At 38.1% G+C, this 18,358-nt stretch overlaps 1 protein-coding gene across 1 annotated transcript in view; it reads right to left on the bottom strand.

Annotated features, from left to right (window-relative positions):
* The window catches only part of PIEZO2 (piezo type mechanosensitive ion channel component 2), a 323,563-nt gene that overhangs the window by 103,144 nt on the left and 202,061 nt on the right, over positions 1-18,358 (bottom strand). Inside the window, exon 8 of the mRNA XM_086740615.1 lies at positions 4,593-4,755. Within this exon, the coding sequence (XP_086596741.1) occupies positions 4,593-4,755 (163 nt within the window). The remainder of the gene's footprint in view (positions 1-4,592; positions 4,756-18,358) is intronic.

Genomic DNA, 18,358 nt, shown 5'->3' with positions numbered 1-18,358 from the left:
TCTTCTCCTCCCAAGACTTCGTATGGTTTTTTAGATTTTTGGCTCTGATGGAAATAGTAAGCATTCAAAATTTCAGCAGAAGGTATGCAAAAACCTTATTATGGAATAATAAGGTATGCAAAAACCTTATTATTATGGAATAATAATAGCAGTGTCTATTGCACTCTGCCATCCATTATTGCCTGGATGTTTAACTCAAAACTAGTAGGAATGGTGATGACTGAAAGGTAGACTTATATATGCATATATGTTTCAAAGTACTGCTTTAAAAACTCTTTTCCTATGCAAAAAAATGTCCTGTAGTATTAAATATAAACACACGTGAGTCTAATAAGAAATGAAAGGTGCTCAAGTTGTGTTCTGCATTGCTCTTGAACTTACCAAAGCTCAACAAACTTTGAATCACCAAATTCAAAGAATTATCAAAACTCTATTTCCTCTCATCACAACCTCCACCAGTATCAGTTGTTTAGAGTATTGAGCCAAATCCTCATTCGTACAGTTATAAGGTCTTGCTACATAAAACCATCCCTATTCAGCAAGTGCTTGTAGAACCTGGAACTTGGGGCAAGGTCTTACTAACTTCAGTAGGATTTAAGTGGAGGTTCAGGAACTCTGCTGAGCTTCCAAAACATAGATTACACACCAGCTTTAGTAGCATTACTCTGAACTTACTCTGTTACTAAGTACAAAACAACTGGTCAAGTCAAATAATTGTCATATTTTATTTCAACTTGAATGGTCTGTTTGCAAGAACTTGAGATTTTTCTCTTGCCTATTTTGTCATTTCTACTTAGCAGATACTTGTATTTCTCCTCCAAATGAAGTTTTGAAGATTTGCAACAGAATATCCATCTGCCCTGGCACTTGCTGTTTTACTTAGACTCTATCTGCTGCCAACAAAGGAATACCTCATGGTGTAAAAGTTAGGTTTTGTCTGAACTTGAGGTGCTTCAAAGGCAGGGTCTCAAATTAGGCTTTTAATGGGAACTAGCTGGTGGTAAGTCTTCGCATTGCTTATGCGAAATCAGCTGATGCAATAGAATAAGAATAAACCAGGGTGCTGGGCAGAGGTCTGCAAAGCTGCCCATGGGAACAGGACATCCAAACATCCTAGCTGGTTTTGAAACTCTCTCCATTCCAATCTTAACATTAAGGTTCTATTTTTTAAATCTTGACTTAGATAAACAATGGTTATTAATTTAGTTTTACTTCTCAGAGGCAATCGTAGCACATTTCACATACGATTGTGTATTTATATTTTACTGCAAAAGGGCATTTCTAGCCAAACTGTAAGATGAAATAAACTGATTCTGTGCTTACAATACTTGTCACTGCCATTTGAAACTTTAATATAAATGTGGAGCATAAAGAACTGTTTATCAACAGCGTGTAGTTTGGCACCAGGGTGATCAGAACAACACCAAAAGACCTAAGATGTAGACAATTATTTTAGTAACACAACATTAGCCTAAGAGACTATATAGGGAAGGGTGGGAAATCTTTTATCTTTCACAGATGAAAGAGAAAAGTCAGAAAACACAGTACCAGTCATATGACTGCAGCTTGTGAGAGTCCTTTGACTTGTCTAATTCTTTCAGTTCTTCCACTACCTGAGCAACTCTCAAATGCATCTTAACTCAAATGCCTCTTAATTCAAACAATTCTAAAAATTCTCTAAGATGATTCTACATTAAATTGCTCTAACTCTGTACTATTCTTTACCACTTACTGGACAGAATGAATTGTCCATATTCATATATTCAGTACTAGCAGTTACAACTATGAGCTGAAGCCTCCAGAGGCAAATAGCCTCTCTTATTTCCAGATGTAGAATTTCACAAGACTCATGTTAGAACAAATCAGGATCCAAAATAGCTGGTATAAGAAAAGCAAAACTTCCACTGACCACCAAGGTGTTTTGCATGAGTAAGATCCATACAGAATCCCACACAGAGACCATACACTGAAATCTCATACATGCTGTACTTTGACAGACTGTGGCACACACACAAAAAACTTCATCCTGAAACTCAAGACTTGAAGTGGGCATTGTTCTTGTAAAGTTGTTCATCAGCTGCAGTATTCAGAGACAGTCTCACGAGCATCTGTCTCAGAGCCAACTCCTACTGCAATCCAGCAGGAACTTCATCCACAGGAGGACCTCGAGATGCAATTCACAGAAGGAAAAAACACCAGGTCTACATGTCTTACTCTGTTTGCAGAGTGCGCCATGCCAGTGTTACATTTAGCTTACGTACATCTTTTTTGACTGAATAAATATTTCCTTATGTATAATCTATCATACGTATTTTGTTCAGAACAGGTTTTGTTCATGAGATTCTTTTGATTAAAATTTCTAAGATGAGATGCTCCAATGACAGCACTATGCAGAGAACTGCTTTACACTAAACAGCACATAACATATTGTCTTTGCCGTTCCTCCAAATATAGGTAGGTTAGTGATGAGACCCTAAATATAGTGTAACTTTGAAATTACCAGAGATTGCAAAGACAGGTTATCTCCTTAGTTCCATAATGAATCAAATGCACCACAAATTCAGAAGTCAAAAAAATTCCAGTAAAACCTGGAATATAGTTATTTCTGGATTTAAATAATTGAGAACAGAGTCTACCACGAGAAAGCTAGTAAGAGGAAGATTAAATCCTGATCTGTAGCACCACGAAAGGAATAACAAAATGTATATAGACAAAAAAAAGACCATAAGGAAAAAGTGTGTAAAAGATGGTAAATTTTGCAAATCTCAGCATCTCCTTCTAATGACAAAGCCTTGCATCACTACATCCTGTGCATCAAAAATAACCACTAATGCCTGAGTATCAAATGTTCTCTTTTTTAAGTGTCCATTTCTCTTTGGAGGGAAGTATCATTCCCCCAGCATCTGAAGTTCCCGTGGGAGTACCAAGACTTTGTATTGCCGCTCATGTAGCTATGGATTTGAGAGACATCAACTTTGCGTAAATTAATCTCTTTTAATACTTACTCGCTCTAGCTCAATTGCTTAGAAAGCATCTTCAATTTGACTTGTTTACAGTTCTCAGAGACTGATTTTAGTGTCTTATGGGAATATCCATCTCAGACAACACAAGTAGTTTAAAAGAAAAAAGTGCAGGCAAGTACATTATAGTTCCTCTCTAGTCCCTGGAGGAACTTCCAGGATTCACTCTGTCCTGAGACAGACAGGCCCATTTCTCTTCACTGAAAAAGCACAGTAACTAACTTAGACCCAGCACCAAATGTAAAGATGGTGAAAGCTGGATGAAAACAAACTGGATACTGTAAATGAATTCCCAGAGACGCTGAGATCACACAGCTGCCACTAACAGCATTTCACATGTGGTTACTCCTCTGTGAGTCGTTCTCATGATTTTATTACACAGTTTGTGAGATGTGAAGTTTTAGTTACAGCCCCAATGCTAAAATCATATTGTTATTTGGAAATCTCAGTTTTCACTTAAGATGAAAAAAAAAAAAAAAAAGCAAGTTTCCAGCTGCTGCAGCTGCAGGAAAAAAAAAAAAAAAAAAGGAAAAAAACCCTGAAAAAACCCAGTGTCAGAGGGCTGACACTGTCTTCTAAAGACCACAGTCTTCTAAAACCTTGTGACTTTAAAAAAGTCAATCTTGAGACTTCTGGAAAATTAAGACACAATTTTTTAGTAACTCAAGCTGACAGTTCTGGCATCATTCATATTTTATTATGAAGCCAACGTGAACCCCAAATAAGAGACATCTCATTTCAGAGGTGATGTATTTTGTCTGCCTTTTTAAATGTAAAAATGTTACATTATCCGTTATATGAAGAAACACCCTTAAAATAAGAAAACCTTCAACATTTCTACTTGCTGCCACAAGCTCCACTAATTCACAGGTCAGTTATGAGCATTTTCAGTATGGTTTACAGTATTGCTAAACCTGAACTCTAAAACTTAGATCAAGCCTCAGACAGTCAGGAGATTAAAATAAATAATGCTTAGGATCAACCCCTTTATACTTCCAGTTTCTAAGCTTTTAAAATACTTTTGGGTTCTTACATTCCCTTTTCCCTCAGAAACTGAATGAAGTAAAAATTTACTTTTTGTCTCCTTTTCCTCTTGCTCTTAAATGAAAGCTGGGATTTTCACTCAGGCGCACAGATTAAGGAGGAAAGGTTTTATGACAATTTTTCTCTCACTATGACAAAACAGAAAATCTCAGTTTTGTCTCGCAGTATCCTGTGCCAGCCTATATCCTACTACAGTCCTGCTAGAAAAGCCCTGGGTGTTTGCCTTCTATTTGACAGTACCTACACTACTTCATATCGATACTGGCTTTCCAAATCAGAGTAAGTGTTAATGCTCTGACATTGTAGTCCCTTCACAAATAGTCCTCCTGACTTTAAGAAGAATATCCACGTAACTTCTGCAAGATCAGACTCTTGAAGACATTTATCAAAAAGATCAAATTCAAGGTACCAGCTTGCACTTGCTATTTCCCTTAACTTTCCTGAATGTTTGCACCTCTGCTAGTGAATATCTGCATTGGCTAGTTTCACAATCATTAGTTCTACAAAAGAGAAGGAAGTTACACTTACAATGGGCTCTTGTAGCCAAAGTCGGATAAGAGTTGCGAGGGTGTAGTACATCACCAGCAGTAAGATTGGATTAGCATGGTGATACCAATGTAATTCTTGGTTTTTGATGATCATCCAAGTGCTTGAGCAATTTGTCTGAGTAAGAGAAGTCACACCAAACAACCTGTGGATATAAAAAAACAAGAATTGGAGAATAAACACCAAATCTTACAATGTTCAAAAAAAATTTTCAGTAATTTTTGCTTACCTATAATTCTGATTGCTCTGTTCAAAAACAGTATTTGCCATCTTACCTAAAATGCAGTGAATATTTTCATTCCACAATATTCAATGAAAAGGAATGAGTTTTGCACTTGGCTTTCAAGATAAAAAATGGGAGTATAATATTATTATATCTACCATGTTCAATGTGAAAACTTGAAATGACCTGCACCCTTTAGGTCCACAGCTACAGAAAAAAGGGAGAGAAAATCTGGCTGGACGGCCATTTGGCAAATCACAGCAACATGACATTTCAGAGTGATTTACTAAACTGACATACAACACCGTTCCATTCACTCTGCCAGGACAGAGATGTAAAGTACATCTCCTCAGCACATTGAAAAGCTTACTGATACATATTTTTTTTAAAGCTAATACTATTAATAATTTTCTATCTAATTATGCAAATACTTATAAACATACAGAGCTCCACTGAATTCATAGCTGCTGTGAACAGAAGAGGAAAATATTCAGAAAGGCAATTGTTCTGGACAATCAAATCATTAAGGAAAATAAAGAAGAAAAATTAACTCCATAATTAGTATTAATGCAGTTGCAGTATCAAGATCAATGCTATGAGATATTTGACTATTTCTGGAAAAACTTGGATCTCACAATATTTCTATCAAGTAAGAAATTTCTATTGGAAAAAACCACTTAAGAATAAAAAAGAAAAATCCTCAATATTTTAAATTTAAGACAAGATATTAGATGCTTTGTAGATGTGTTAGATGTTGAAACAAAACTAGTATGAAGTAAAAATTAATCTGGTTCTTTCAGTGTAAAATATTTTGCAGTGTTCCAAAGACAGTGAATAGAGTTACCAGTATCATATGTTAGTATTCATTATAAACAGTTTTGGCTTACTGACAAAGCTTTTTCTTCCACAACGTGTATGAAAGTTTTCAGTTTTTACAAGAAATAGATTTGACTCTAAGAGAAATATAAGGAGAACTATTTCTTGTTAAAAAAAAAAAAACAACAAAAAAACACCAAACCCCAAACTATCATTATTCTGAAAGAATAACAAAAAAAAAAAAAATCTGCTGGAGGACTTAATCGTAAACAGTAAATGTCTAAAAGATTACTTCTTCCTTTACCTAGTAAGATCCAACATGAAAGAGTGAATGAATACAAAGAATGATATTCAACAGAGATGTACTACTGCCTGAAAACTGCCCTTTGGATGCTATAGAGTGGAAAGAATATGAAAAAGGAGAGGTTATACCTGTTCGTTCACTGGGAGTTTGTGGCATGGGTATAATACCATTAACTGCCAGAACTAGAGCTCTACAGCATTTTATTAAACCATTTATCTGCACTCCTCATTTTGATTGTCAACACAAGCCAAAGGCTATAAACTTTAAGACTTCTCAGAGCTTTTGGGTGGATCCAAGGTTGGAATAGAAAAAAAAAAAAAGATCCTGCATTCAAAATAAATTGGTGTAACATAAAGGAGCTGACATAGCTTTGTTTGGAACTGACCCAGATTTAAACTTCCGTAGCATCCAAGCACATTCACGGCTGGTGTTACAGTTTGGTTCCGTCTGACTGAAATTCACACTGGACTGTATTCTGTTCATATTTCTATCAGCGTAGAGGAACATTTTGTTTTGTCTACCTTCCTCTCTGCCAACTAACTTGTAATTTTTGCCCACTAATGATCAGGGTTGTTGAAGGTCCTATTAGTTTCATATTCTACCTCTATTTCACAGCACATCCCTCCATCTTTGGTTCATTTTAAGCTTTTCTATGTAAGCACAGTACGAATCGCCCTATTTCTGTTTCACAGACATATCAAAATCCGAGAGAAATCCAATTCTTACTGAAGTAGGAAGTCTTTCCATTGACAGTGAGTGATTAATATTTCCTGTAGAAATGAGGGAAAGACCAGTTTCTGAAGGTCCTTCAACCCTTCTGCCAAGCAGACGTGATCTTTGTATCACATATTCCATCCCTACAGAACACAGCATTATGTACTATAACTGTAGTCTCAAAACCTTGTGTTTTACTTTCATCTGCACTGATGAAACATTCCACATAATCTTACCAGTTAGGAAACTTTGCTACGTTTCACTTAAATCCTCATTTTGTTAGTTTCATTTGTTTGCTTCAAATGATCCATACATTATACTATTGGACTTAATTCTACTCCCTTCTGGTCCTGCATTCACCACATATAAACAAGTGAGAATGTATCTCTTCCCTCTTAGCTACCACCTGACCAGCCATGTATTTCTTTTAACTCATTTCATTTTGTCTCATAAATCATGAATCTAGAGGAACTGCTCCTCATTTCTTAATTCTCCTTGGGTTTTGACACTTGTTAGTCACAAAGGTACTCAACACAACATTCCCAATCTATCAAATTCAAAATGCACTGACATCTTGGCAACGAACGCTCTGTCTGTCTGTTCTGGCCTCTAATAAGGCTACAAGTTGCTCTTCATTCAATATTTATGCTTCATCATTATCTTCAGTGAGAATTACTGGTGCGGAACATTTTTCAGAGGCATAGAGACATCTTCTCTTATGCAAAGCTTTTAAATATACAGGAATGACTGCCATAAAATGTATAAGCATTTACAGTAAGCAACATATATTACGGTATTTTTCAGTTCTGCATTCCACAAAGATGTCTTTACATTCAGTATTGATCACGATCAGCTATATTTGTGCCCAACTCTGATCTTAGTGTGACGTTGTCTGAGACAACTTACACGTATACCATCAGTAAAACCAGAATGAGTCCTAAGTGGGGGAAATCAGATGCCGAACAGGACAAGCATATGCACATCCGGATACAGAAGACAAATAAAACAAATACCTAATGACCATTTACTAATCAAAATACTTTGCTTTTCAAAGGAATGCATGTAATGTCAAAAACAACAGAATATTTGCAAAATGTAACAGATTAATCTTTCTATTTTTGCAAAGAAGCAAAAATTGTGGTTTTCCGTCTCATCAGTATTCAGAAAAATGTATTTCATTAAAAAAAAGTATAGCAGAAATTATTTGGAAAAAATTAGAAATTATAAACGCCAAGAGGAACTTGAATGTCTGACTGAGGAATGCTCTGAAATAACACAGTGAAAAAGAGTTCTGAAAATAAAGGTGATATCTTTTTGTCCAGTTCCTACTCTATACGCTTGTTTTCCCAGCAAAGCTTCCTACTGAATCTGTAAATTGTCTTTCTGGCAGATGCACTTTCATCTTTTGTGACTCCCTGACAAAGTTGCAAGCTGTGATGATAAAAAAAAAATCTTTTAATATCAATCTAGCACTGAAAATCAGAAAAACAATTTCAATTTTAATTGAAAACAGAAAACCAAATTCCTTTTGCACCCACAGGTATTTGACCTAAGGAGCTGCTGAAGTACCACATTTTATTACTGCGTCATGTACATTGCAAAAACTTCTCCAGATGCATTATTTAATTAATTATAGTATAATAATTGGTGTTAGTAATTATTCATGGTATTAGCTATGAACTAATGTCTGTATGTATGTCTACATACACAAAAAAAATTAAATATATGTCTCATATGCAGAATTATCTGTAATTACAGATCTGTTAGGTCTGTGAATTTTGTCTCCAGTAAAAATGATCTGGAACATTTTTCTTTGTAGAAATATATTTGTCAGTTCAGATCCTGTGTGTACTGATGTTTTAGGAGTTGATTTCAGACCAGGATTTGCCTCATAATTTCCAAGGCCAGGAAGGGAAGTAATAACTCTGACTTCCTGCACAATGTAGGACAACACAATAATTCTTGTATTGAACAAATAATTTGTGGTTGAATTACGGTTTACAGTTTAGAAAGGCATCCAATCCTGATTTCAAATGACAGCAAATCTTCTACTGCCTTATTATTTTCTACCACATTTAGTTTCTCTAATAGTTTTGTCTAGGTGAGATTTCCAGTTGCTATATCTTCCTACAACTCCATGTACTACTTTTCATACTACTTTTCACTATGCAACAAGCCAGGAGTCATTATCCTGTATCTTCTTTGAGTTTCACAATTTATAGCAACCTCATCCAATGGTCCAGAACAAGCATCTACAGTCCACCTCCACCACACTGTACAGCTTTCCCCTCTTTGTACAGCGTTAGGGGTCACGCTTGGACACTACTCAAAACATCAGAGTAGAAGCCTATGTTTAAATGTTTATCCAAATACATTTGGGTTTCTTTGGATAGTTTAACATCAGTTAGGGAATAGGTGAAAGCTGTTTTAATGCTACAGTATTAGACCTTCAGTTTCTAAACTGGTCAGTGCAAAATCTCAATGCACTAATATATAAAATCAAGGAAAAAAGAAATCAGGGACAACTAACGTTCCTTTTTTTTTCCCCCTCCCAAGTAGTATCTGCTACCTTGTCTTCCTAAGGAAATGTTTCACCTCTTTTGTCTTCCCAGCATTGAGTAAGCATGTTGGTCAGTTCAAAAAAACATCAGCAGAGGAACGTGAGACAAAAGTGGTACTAAATTCCTCCTTTCATTCAATCCAATTTGAATGGAAGTGAATTTAAGATCTTAGTATTTTTCTTTTACTTTAACTTGTCTGAAAGAACTTGGGGTAAGACTGTGCTGAAATTCTGAGTTTGAGAGCTGTTTCATTTGTTTAAGGACTGGGAACAAAAATTATATAGGTAGTGTCACTTTAGTGACAGAAGTAATTGCCTTGTATACAGCACTTATGAATATACATTAATATAACAAAATCATTCGTGTTTTCTGCAGAAAGCCTCCAAGGTAATAACTTACAATGTTTTACAGACTCACTTCTGACTCACTAAACGGAAGCAAAAGACATACAACAGCCCTTCTCATGAGTCTGACCTAACTCCTGACAATGTGCAAACCACACATAAAAAATTCATACAGTGCTTTCCATCAAAGAGGACATGAAGTGATTCACAGTGGCTGTTACCATGTTCTATTGATTACATTTCCTCCGAAGGGTCTGAGAGTGCAGTGGATTTTCAGTATCAATTTGCTCAACCTCAGAAGCCTAATTACAAATGCTCATGAGTTTGCACGCTGCTTTGTTTTATCCTCATACATTGTAGCCAATTATCAATGCATGGTGACTGAAATTTTCTGGTTTTGCTTCATTGGAAAACATATAAAAGCTTAAAACCGCATGCAGATTCATCAAACATTTTTCTAAACACCACTTATTAAGAATTATTCTGGTCAGAGGTATAAGATTATGTCAATAAAATAACTGCATATGCTAATATCATGGCATAGCTTTAAATGCTCTTCATTGACAAAAAAAAATAGGGAAAAGAAACAGAATTTCAGATACCCTATGAAATAGTGAAAGACTGGAGATAAGAAAGTAAGAGTTCTCCTAATACACTCAATTTTCTGGCTTATATTCTTAAAATTTCTTTTTCAAGGTGATAGTGCCAAAAACCAGAGTGAAACCAGCTAACTGGGTGGCAAAGGGAAAAAAGGAAATCTGTACAGCTATTTCATGCAATACTACATCATTTGTTAGGAGCCAGAAGCTACTGTTTCCGTAGGATGTAAAGGCAGGATGTTTGAAATCCCAGACCAAATGCGATCATGTTATCTTTTACCAAGGGAAGCCATAACAATGTGTGTCTTTACTGAGAATTGTGTATTTGGTTTCATTAGAAAGAAAATAGATCCATAACAGGAGGAGCAATCTAGAGATTTTAGGCAGAAGTGTAATGTGTGTTGTAATGCTTATCTCTTCTTAAAGACAACCATACCAATTTCTTTAAGGTTACTAAATGTAGTTTTCGAGACTGGGGAGTGTGCTTAGGTGGCACTGATTTGGAAATTGCAGATCTCATAGTGTAGCAGTACATCACCACTGATTTTAAAGGGGAATTACAACACTGCAAATACTTGCAAGTTGCAGTCTCACCTCCAGAGCTGCTTTGACAATGGGTAACAGAAAAGCACAGAGATCTGCCAGTATGGAAGAGTAATCCTTTTTTAACTTTCTCAGACATAGCTGCTACTACAAGTATGTATGCTGCACCATGAGTTATGTATACTGCAATATAAGATTTATAATGTACCATAATACAAAATCAAGATGGCATTTGAGGATGGAGAACACAAAATAAGCTACGGTTTTAATAACGTACTTTGAACACTAACACACACAGGGTTTGGTGGAAAATTATCAAATCACAGATGATACCTTATAATTTCCAGGACTTTTTTACGGCTATTTCACAAATATTCCTGTTATTACACGTAACATTTGCTCTTTATCCACAATAAGCTAGATGTACATTACAAATACTGACTGATTTAAGTAGGAAAGATTATTCTACATGATTTGCTTCCTGTTTCAGGAAAAGATTTACCATAGACTAATAAAATAAAATAAAACAATGATGCAAGTCGGCAACTCTTTGACATGGGAGCAGGCTGGAAATTAAATCCAGAACACAGCAATGAAGATTACAGTTTGAAGAAATGTCTGCACTTCAGGAGCTGCATTTCCTGATTTAGTATTTATGATTACAGGATTTTTTTTTTTTTGCTGGGACCGGTACATATTGGACGGTTATTCACAGCAATAGCATCAGAGACTTCTGCTGTGCTGGGTTGGATTTGGGGAATCCATCTCTGTAGAACTTCTGAATTTCTGTTGGATTTTACGAACTGTCTGAATCTTCCTCATCGGGATATCTTCTATTGCACACTTATTTCACTTTCTGCACATGGAAGAGGAGGCGAAGGATGCTTACATGTCTGGGGTAGGAGACCACCAAGATTGACGGACATTTGATTGACCCCTAAATGGAGATGCTAAAAGTGGTCAAACAAGAGAGGAAAAGCAAAGAAGAGGAGAAGAAGAGGAAAGGAGAGGCAAGAACAGAAAAATAAACAACAGAGTTTATTTACAAAAAGAGAAATTTATCAACAGTAAACCCTCAGAAATGGTGAAAAAAGGTGTAGCCTTTCTTGAGGCGAGGGTGGTCGTGGTGGGTGTTAGAAATCTTCCTGGGGAAAACAAGGTTGACATACAGGGAGAAAAGGTAAAACTTCATGCTTCACAAGACAAGCCCCAAAGATCGAGATTCATGAAGAAGAGTACGTGAAATACTGAAAGTGCCATGTCCCAAACTGTAAGTACTGCTTGATGAGTGAACCTTTTTTCAAACATTGACTTAAAGGAGGTACATACTGCTGTTGAACTGGAAAATGCTCTGGAGAGAAGAGGGGGGACGGAGTGGAAAGAGTTTTAAAACAAATCAGCAAACAGAAAATATTTTTACACAGCCATCCTAGAAGTTAGGAGTTCTCCATTCACACAAGCCATCCTATTGAGTTTTCTGTTATATTTGTAAAGTCTCTTCCAAGGGAATCTTCTGAGCGACCTCACTCCCCCTAGTACATCATTTGGCTGTATGCCCAAAGAAATATGTGTTGTTGGAAAGGACTCAGCCTCGCGGTACCTCCAGGTCCATCCTCGCCTTCCAGAAAGTTGTTACTGTCTAGGCTATAGGCTAGGAATTCAGACCACACTGGGGCTAATGCTCCAGGGTACGCTGAAGTGACACAACATTTTTACAGAAACAGCAGAACACAGAGAGGAAAGAGGTGGGAAAGTTGGCTGAAATGCATTAAGTGTCCCAAAGAATTAGGGTTAAGATGAGCAGGAGGCATTTGGTTTCACATGGCTTTTTAAGGGAAAAAATGAATGAATGGGAAAACTGGCATTTGTCTTTCCAAATCACGTTATTTATAAGATTCCACAGAAGTAGCTGATCCTTCATGCCTTCTCCTCAGCTCAGCAGGACAACTGTGTAGGGAGATACCGCCGACACAAACCTCAGTCCACAGCTGGACTAAAGTTATTAAATTTATCCATTTCAGAGTGATACAAGCTTTAAAAAGTATTACAAGTATTTTTAGCACTTAAAAGTCCTAAAACCTGCTTTGCTTGGATAATTCAGAACTGGCTAAGTGGAACTGTGCCATATTAACAATAACACAAAAATTTGATTGTTTGGGTTGAGAAGTGTTATGATAAATTTCAGTTTAACAGTTAATAACTTTTTTGGAAATACCTGAAAACGTAGACTAAGACTGGAAGTGTTTTCCTTCAGCGTGTTGCTATCACAACGCTATAATACAGGCATACACACAGTGAATATAGGCTTGGTGGGTAAGTAGATCATTCTAACTTTTGTTTCAATGTCATCATATTTCTATAGCTCTTTAGCAGATGTCTATGTACCTTTTTTTCTACCAAGTCTTGGTTTCCATAGCTTCTACTGGATCAAAGCTTTTCTGGCAATGACAAAACCAGCCCTGGTATATCTCCCACCCTCTTCTGAACACCAGTGACTTTTCTTTTAAAGGAAAATGAATTTCAAACACATCATCTATTGCATGAGAAACCTCATGAAATAAACTAATAATTTAAAACTTGTGTGCCAGTATCATCCATATAATGAGGAAAGAAAGAAATTATGAGCCATTAATCCAGGAAGCTGTAGAGGAGAAAGAGTAGCTTTAAGGATTGTGAATTGTATAAAAGCTTGCAAAAGCTGCAAATACAACATAAATCTAAATTTAAGGAGAACAAAACAACCATATAAGCAGCCACAACAAAACCACTTTGCTCTCAAGTGAATTAACAACTTTAAAACAGGATGTTAAATACTATCTGCTATTTAACCTGTTTTTTTTTCAAGTAACCACGTAACGGAATTTTCTCTGAGACTATGTGACTGGAAGCTGTTAAGGACTGGACATCCATTAAAAATTACTAAACTTCAGACATTCAGATACTTCATATATCTGAAATAAAGCAGTTGCCTTGAGGGAAATTTAAATGTGAACATAAAGATTTGTGAGATATATATATACCACTTTTCATCCAATAATTGAGCTTTACGCTGACTTTCTATTCCAAAAGCTAGTAGTATGCTTTTATTGCCCTAGAGGCAATAATTCCCAACTAATAGTAGATGTGAGTCTATTAATGCCTTATTTGCTGAGAAAAAAAACTATCTTCAAAAGCCTGGCATGATGATTTATTCTATCAGTGCATCTCCTCTCTGGATCCCTAAACTGTTTAATCACCCATGACACAGCTCAACTGTGCTCTGAATTTCTGGTGAGCACTGATATTGATGTTGCTCTTTTCAGCACATCAGCGAGCCAGAAAAGCAGCAAAGTTGCTGTAGCCTTTGGTGACCTTTGCTGGGACTTCCAGAGGTGACCATCTGATGAAGAAACATGCTGAAGTAGTGACTCCAGTATCTTTTCATCCCAATCGGACAGCTGAGCATGTGGTAGAGGGAGAACAGGATGGCAAGAAGGTGAAACAGGGATAAAGATGCAGAAGAAATTGCATTAGGGCCCCTGCCTTAGATTGAGTGTCTCCTTCAACACGATCCTTCCTCACCAGGACCAACAGTGTCACTGCTTTGAAAGCAGCAGCCTGGCTCATGTCTTAGGTAGAGAGTTAGGTATAAATGCAGCAGGATTTTTTTTTTTCCAGTTTCAGTTACAAACCAGAGTCAACTCAGGGAGCACACAGGCTGCAGGAGCTGAGGCAGTGCTGCTGGGATGAGAGGATGGAGAAGGAGAAAACACTTCAGCAGAGGAGGTTGGTTGACATCAGGTGCAGTGGTTTGCTGCCCTCTCCTCTTCCTCATGCACATGCACATTCCCTGTGACTGTATGGGGGAATGAAAAGCAACTCATACTGAACAGCACTGCTTGGGGAAGGATGCCACTCAAATCGTGCCAACAAAATTAAAAATTTCTAATGTTTAGTTAACTACTCAGAGTTGAAAGTAATGAGAAAATAGGTCCAGGTTTGTAAGGAGCCATGTGGAAAGTGGAAGAGGGAAAACCAAAGGCACGTTCAGAAACATCTATGGCCACAAAGGCTCCTTCTTGCCAGAGGGTGAGCTTGGACACCCCAGCACACAGCAGGAGGCACAGCTTAATGATGTCGTTCCACGCCAATTAGTTATTGGTCTTTCAAAGTTGGCAGAGCTGCTGAAAGGACAGGAGCCAACATTCCCACCTCAGAAAGTCTCACAGAGGCAGAGCAGGGGATGTGAAGAGAGGACAGCCTGCTCCCAACACTCAAACAGGCAGTGCAGCCCACGAATGGCCTTCTTGTCCCAAGCTCACATGCTGGGAGAAGGACGGACACGTTTATGCAGCTAGTCCACGGAGTGTAAAGCTTCAGCAGAAATTATTTACGGAAAGGAGACCATGGTCAAATAACTGCGGTCAGAATCAGCATTTAGCAGGGTGGTGCTACCTGACCAGAACGTGCAAGCGACCCGGTACAACAACTAACCATGCAACTGCCTGCCACCTTAAGAGATTTACAGTTACCTCTCAGAATAACACATGCAGAAGAACAGAAATTCTTTTCAAGTGTAGCTCCGTACTCATTTAACTTTGAGGTAGCTTGGTCTGTGATCTAGGAACCTAAGGACACAGACTGCAGCCAAAAACTTTGAGTTTTATTCCAAGCTCTGCCTATCTGGGGGTCTTATGCAATTCATCTAACTTTTCTGTTAAGGAATTTTTCCACCTCTGAAAGGGAATGATGATACTTTTCAGTCACACTGGGACAGTCTGCAAGGTTCAGTGATGTATGCAGAGGATAAAGAGATTTTCCACTTACTCAGCTGGTGGTGAAACCTATTTAAAAAAGCAAGAGGGATTGATACCTAAATTAAGAGATTCTGCAGTAGAAAATATGAGCAAAGAAGATATTCTTTTTTAGCAGAGAATGCACCAAGGCAGAAATGCAAACTTTGATTCCCATTTGTTTTTAAACAGAAAAAGAGAAGAAAATAGCAAGATATGGGAAAGAAGATAATGGGTAATGACCAATAAGGCTTGGGAAATGTGGGGAATATGCCTAATTAACTAATTTCAAAATGAAAGTTGTATAACATAGCTGATTTAGCTTGGTTATAAACTGTACCTGATTGGCTCAGTTATTATCAGTAAGTTCCCAAATTCAGCTAAATGAACATAAACAAGAGATTAAGCACATCCACTCAGAGTGTTTAGAGAAACTGATGGAGACTGCGTCTTGCACAGGCAAGGACTGACTCCCCTGAGTGTGTGCAGTTGAGGTCAGTCAGGGCTGTCGTTCGTACCACCTCCAAGGAATGTGGGATGATTCATTTGTCAGTGTTTATACACTGAGCTGAAAACACAAAGAGCTACATAAGTGCTGAATATTTATCATCACAATTTCTGGGCATGCCAGAGTATGAAAATAAAGGCTGGCAAGCAGACCTCAGGAAAACAGTAAAGACAAGCTTGTAAGCCAAGAGAAGTTTGCCAACTGTAATCCACGTCTCCTAATACCACAGGGCAATAACAATCTGGATCCAGCAGGAGGGGACGGGTTGATGTCTGTCTGTCCCTCTTCTGTCCTTTTTTTTCAGACACTTTCTCAATGGTCATACCGTGTAGATCTGTGTTCTTTAAAATAATATGGAAAGAAAATTAAAGGGTCACTTCTACACAGTCATCCTCTGCACGCCCACACAGGACAGCCCTGTGATGGGCAGGGAGTTTGGATTCGAGTGTCACTGTGGGAATCAGATACATGTAAGCAAAGTACAGTGTGGATGGGAGTGGAGTGATCCAGCTCATTCTGACCATGAGCAGAGGTTCTGTTAGCAGAGAAGTGTGCTGGTCCCACAGGAATCAGCTGCCTAAGTGGATGCAAAAGTGGGACAGTTCTGTTACGAGAGTGACTGCATACCCAGTCCAGCTGAACCAGAATCAGCAGGCAGCTTTACCACAGTACATCAGCACCTTTAAAAATATTTGTCACTTCTCTCTGTCCCTCTCTCACCCCTACATTTCAACACATCTCAAGAAAGAGGCACTTTCAGCTGCTTTTATGGTAACACACGGCTATTTGGGGGCAGGAGACAGCAAGGAAACGGCAATTCACCAACATTACGTCACGCGATGGTGACTGATTTTTATGTTTGCAGCTTACGCTCGGTTTCCGCATACAGCGCGCACCACGATGCTGGGAGCGCCGAGGCTCCTCTCTTCCTGCTAATGAGAACCACCTGTGGCCAGCCTGCCAGAGAGCTCACCAGTCCCCGGCACGCTGCTGCAGCAATGCATGGCTCGGAGACTGCTCTTTCCCGGGCGCTGAAACCCATTGTTTTTAAAAGGTCTCTCGGTTTACATCCCTTTTCAAGTTCAGAGGAAGACAGAGGGATGTAAATCACCTGTGGTGCAGCACCAGTAACGTGAATAAAGCTGCGTCTGCTTCTGCCCAGGCTAAATTTGGCACTTAGAGCAGGGCGGCAGTTATGGTGACGGCTGATGGCTCCGCCGTGCAGATGGAGAGCCACCACCACAAAGGCTGCCAGCAAGGCTGGGAGGGCTGCTCTGCCACAGAATTTGCTGCCGTTTACTTACTAGTTCATTGTTGCTTTTTTTTTCCAGAGAGCTTCAAACTTGCTGTAAATCCTGGCACAAACAAGAATTTACTGATTTTAAAGAAGTGCAGTATGTAGCAAATAGAGATGGGTATTAATAAAAATGTGAAGACCAGCAAGGGCTACAAATTCTCCCTAGTAAAGCTGGATAAGTTTGCACTGACTTCCCTGTTGTCACCACTGGACTTCCACCAAAACTTGAGCTAACTATTTTAAAGCAATGTTGAATTTAACTCTGCTATAAAGTGAGCACAGCATGGACATTTATTACATGCCCGCTGATGAGTGAATCTCCAAGGAATCCCTCTGAATAAGTGTTGAAAGAGGTGAATTCATTTTGGATGAATCTCCAAATGCCCGTGTGGCAGACACTAAGCTGGAAATCTCACAACAGCAAGTAGTTTTGCAATGTTTCCAAGGCTTTATTGCTACAACTGACTGGGAACTCCACCACTGGTTCTCCTATTGCATTTGGATATTTCAGATAGTGCTATCTGAATGGTTAAAAGTGTGAAACTCAAACAAGTAAAAAACTATATTAATCTTTTTCAGTCTTGAAAAAACGTTTCATTTGTAATGAAATTCTGAGTGGGGTTCATTAAATAGGACTCCTCCTTCTTCAGTCATCTAGAGCAGTTTCTGATAAAAACCACACTAGCTTGTTCCAGTGAAGTAAGACACTAAACTGGAAGTAAAGAATATGCAAGGCTTGTTAAGAATCAGTACATCATCCTCTTAGGAAGGAGAAACAAATGCAATTGAGGTTAGAAGATTTACTAAGAATTCCTTGGTTCACCTATATTTTAAACTCTTCTGCTATGCTGTCATGAATTCTGGTAACTGTTTGCTCACCAGCCTCAGCTGTAGGTGTGAATCTTTTTGTATGCCAGATACACGTTATTAGGTAGTTAATAAAAAATGAAGACTGCATGGACTCTAATGGTTCAGGTGACAGCAAATGGGTTGTTTACTGTGTAGTACAGAAAAATTCCCTAGCATAATCTTGAGGAACTCACTTTGCATGGTGCTCAAAATCCTGG

The sequence above is a fragment of the Chlamydotis macqueenii genome, chromosome 2 (genome assembly GCF_036417535.1).
Source record: "Chlamydotis macqueenii isolate bChlMac1 chromosome 2, bChlMac1.mat, whole genome shotgun sequence".
NCBI lineage: Eukaryota > Metazoa > Chordata > Aves > Otidiformes > Otididae > Chlamydotis > Chlamydotis macqueenii.
The sequence above is the reverse complement of the archived record's forward strand: the minus strand, read 5'-3'. Positions and strand labels throughout refer to the sequence as shown.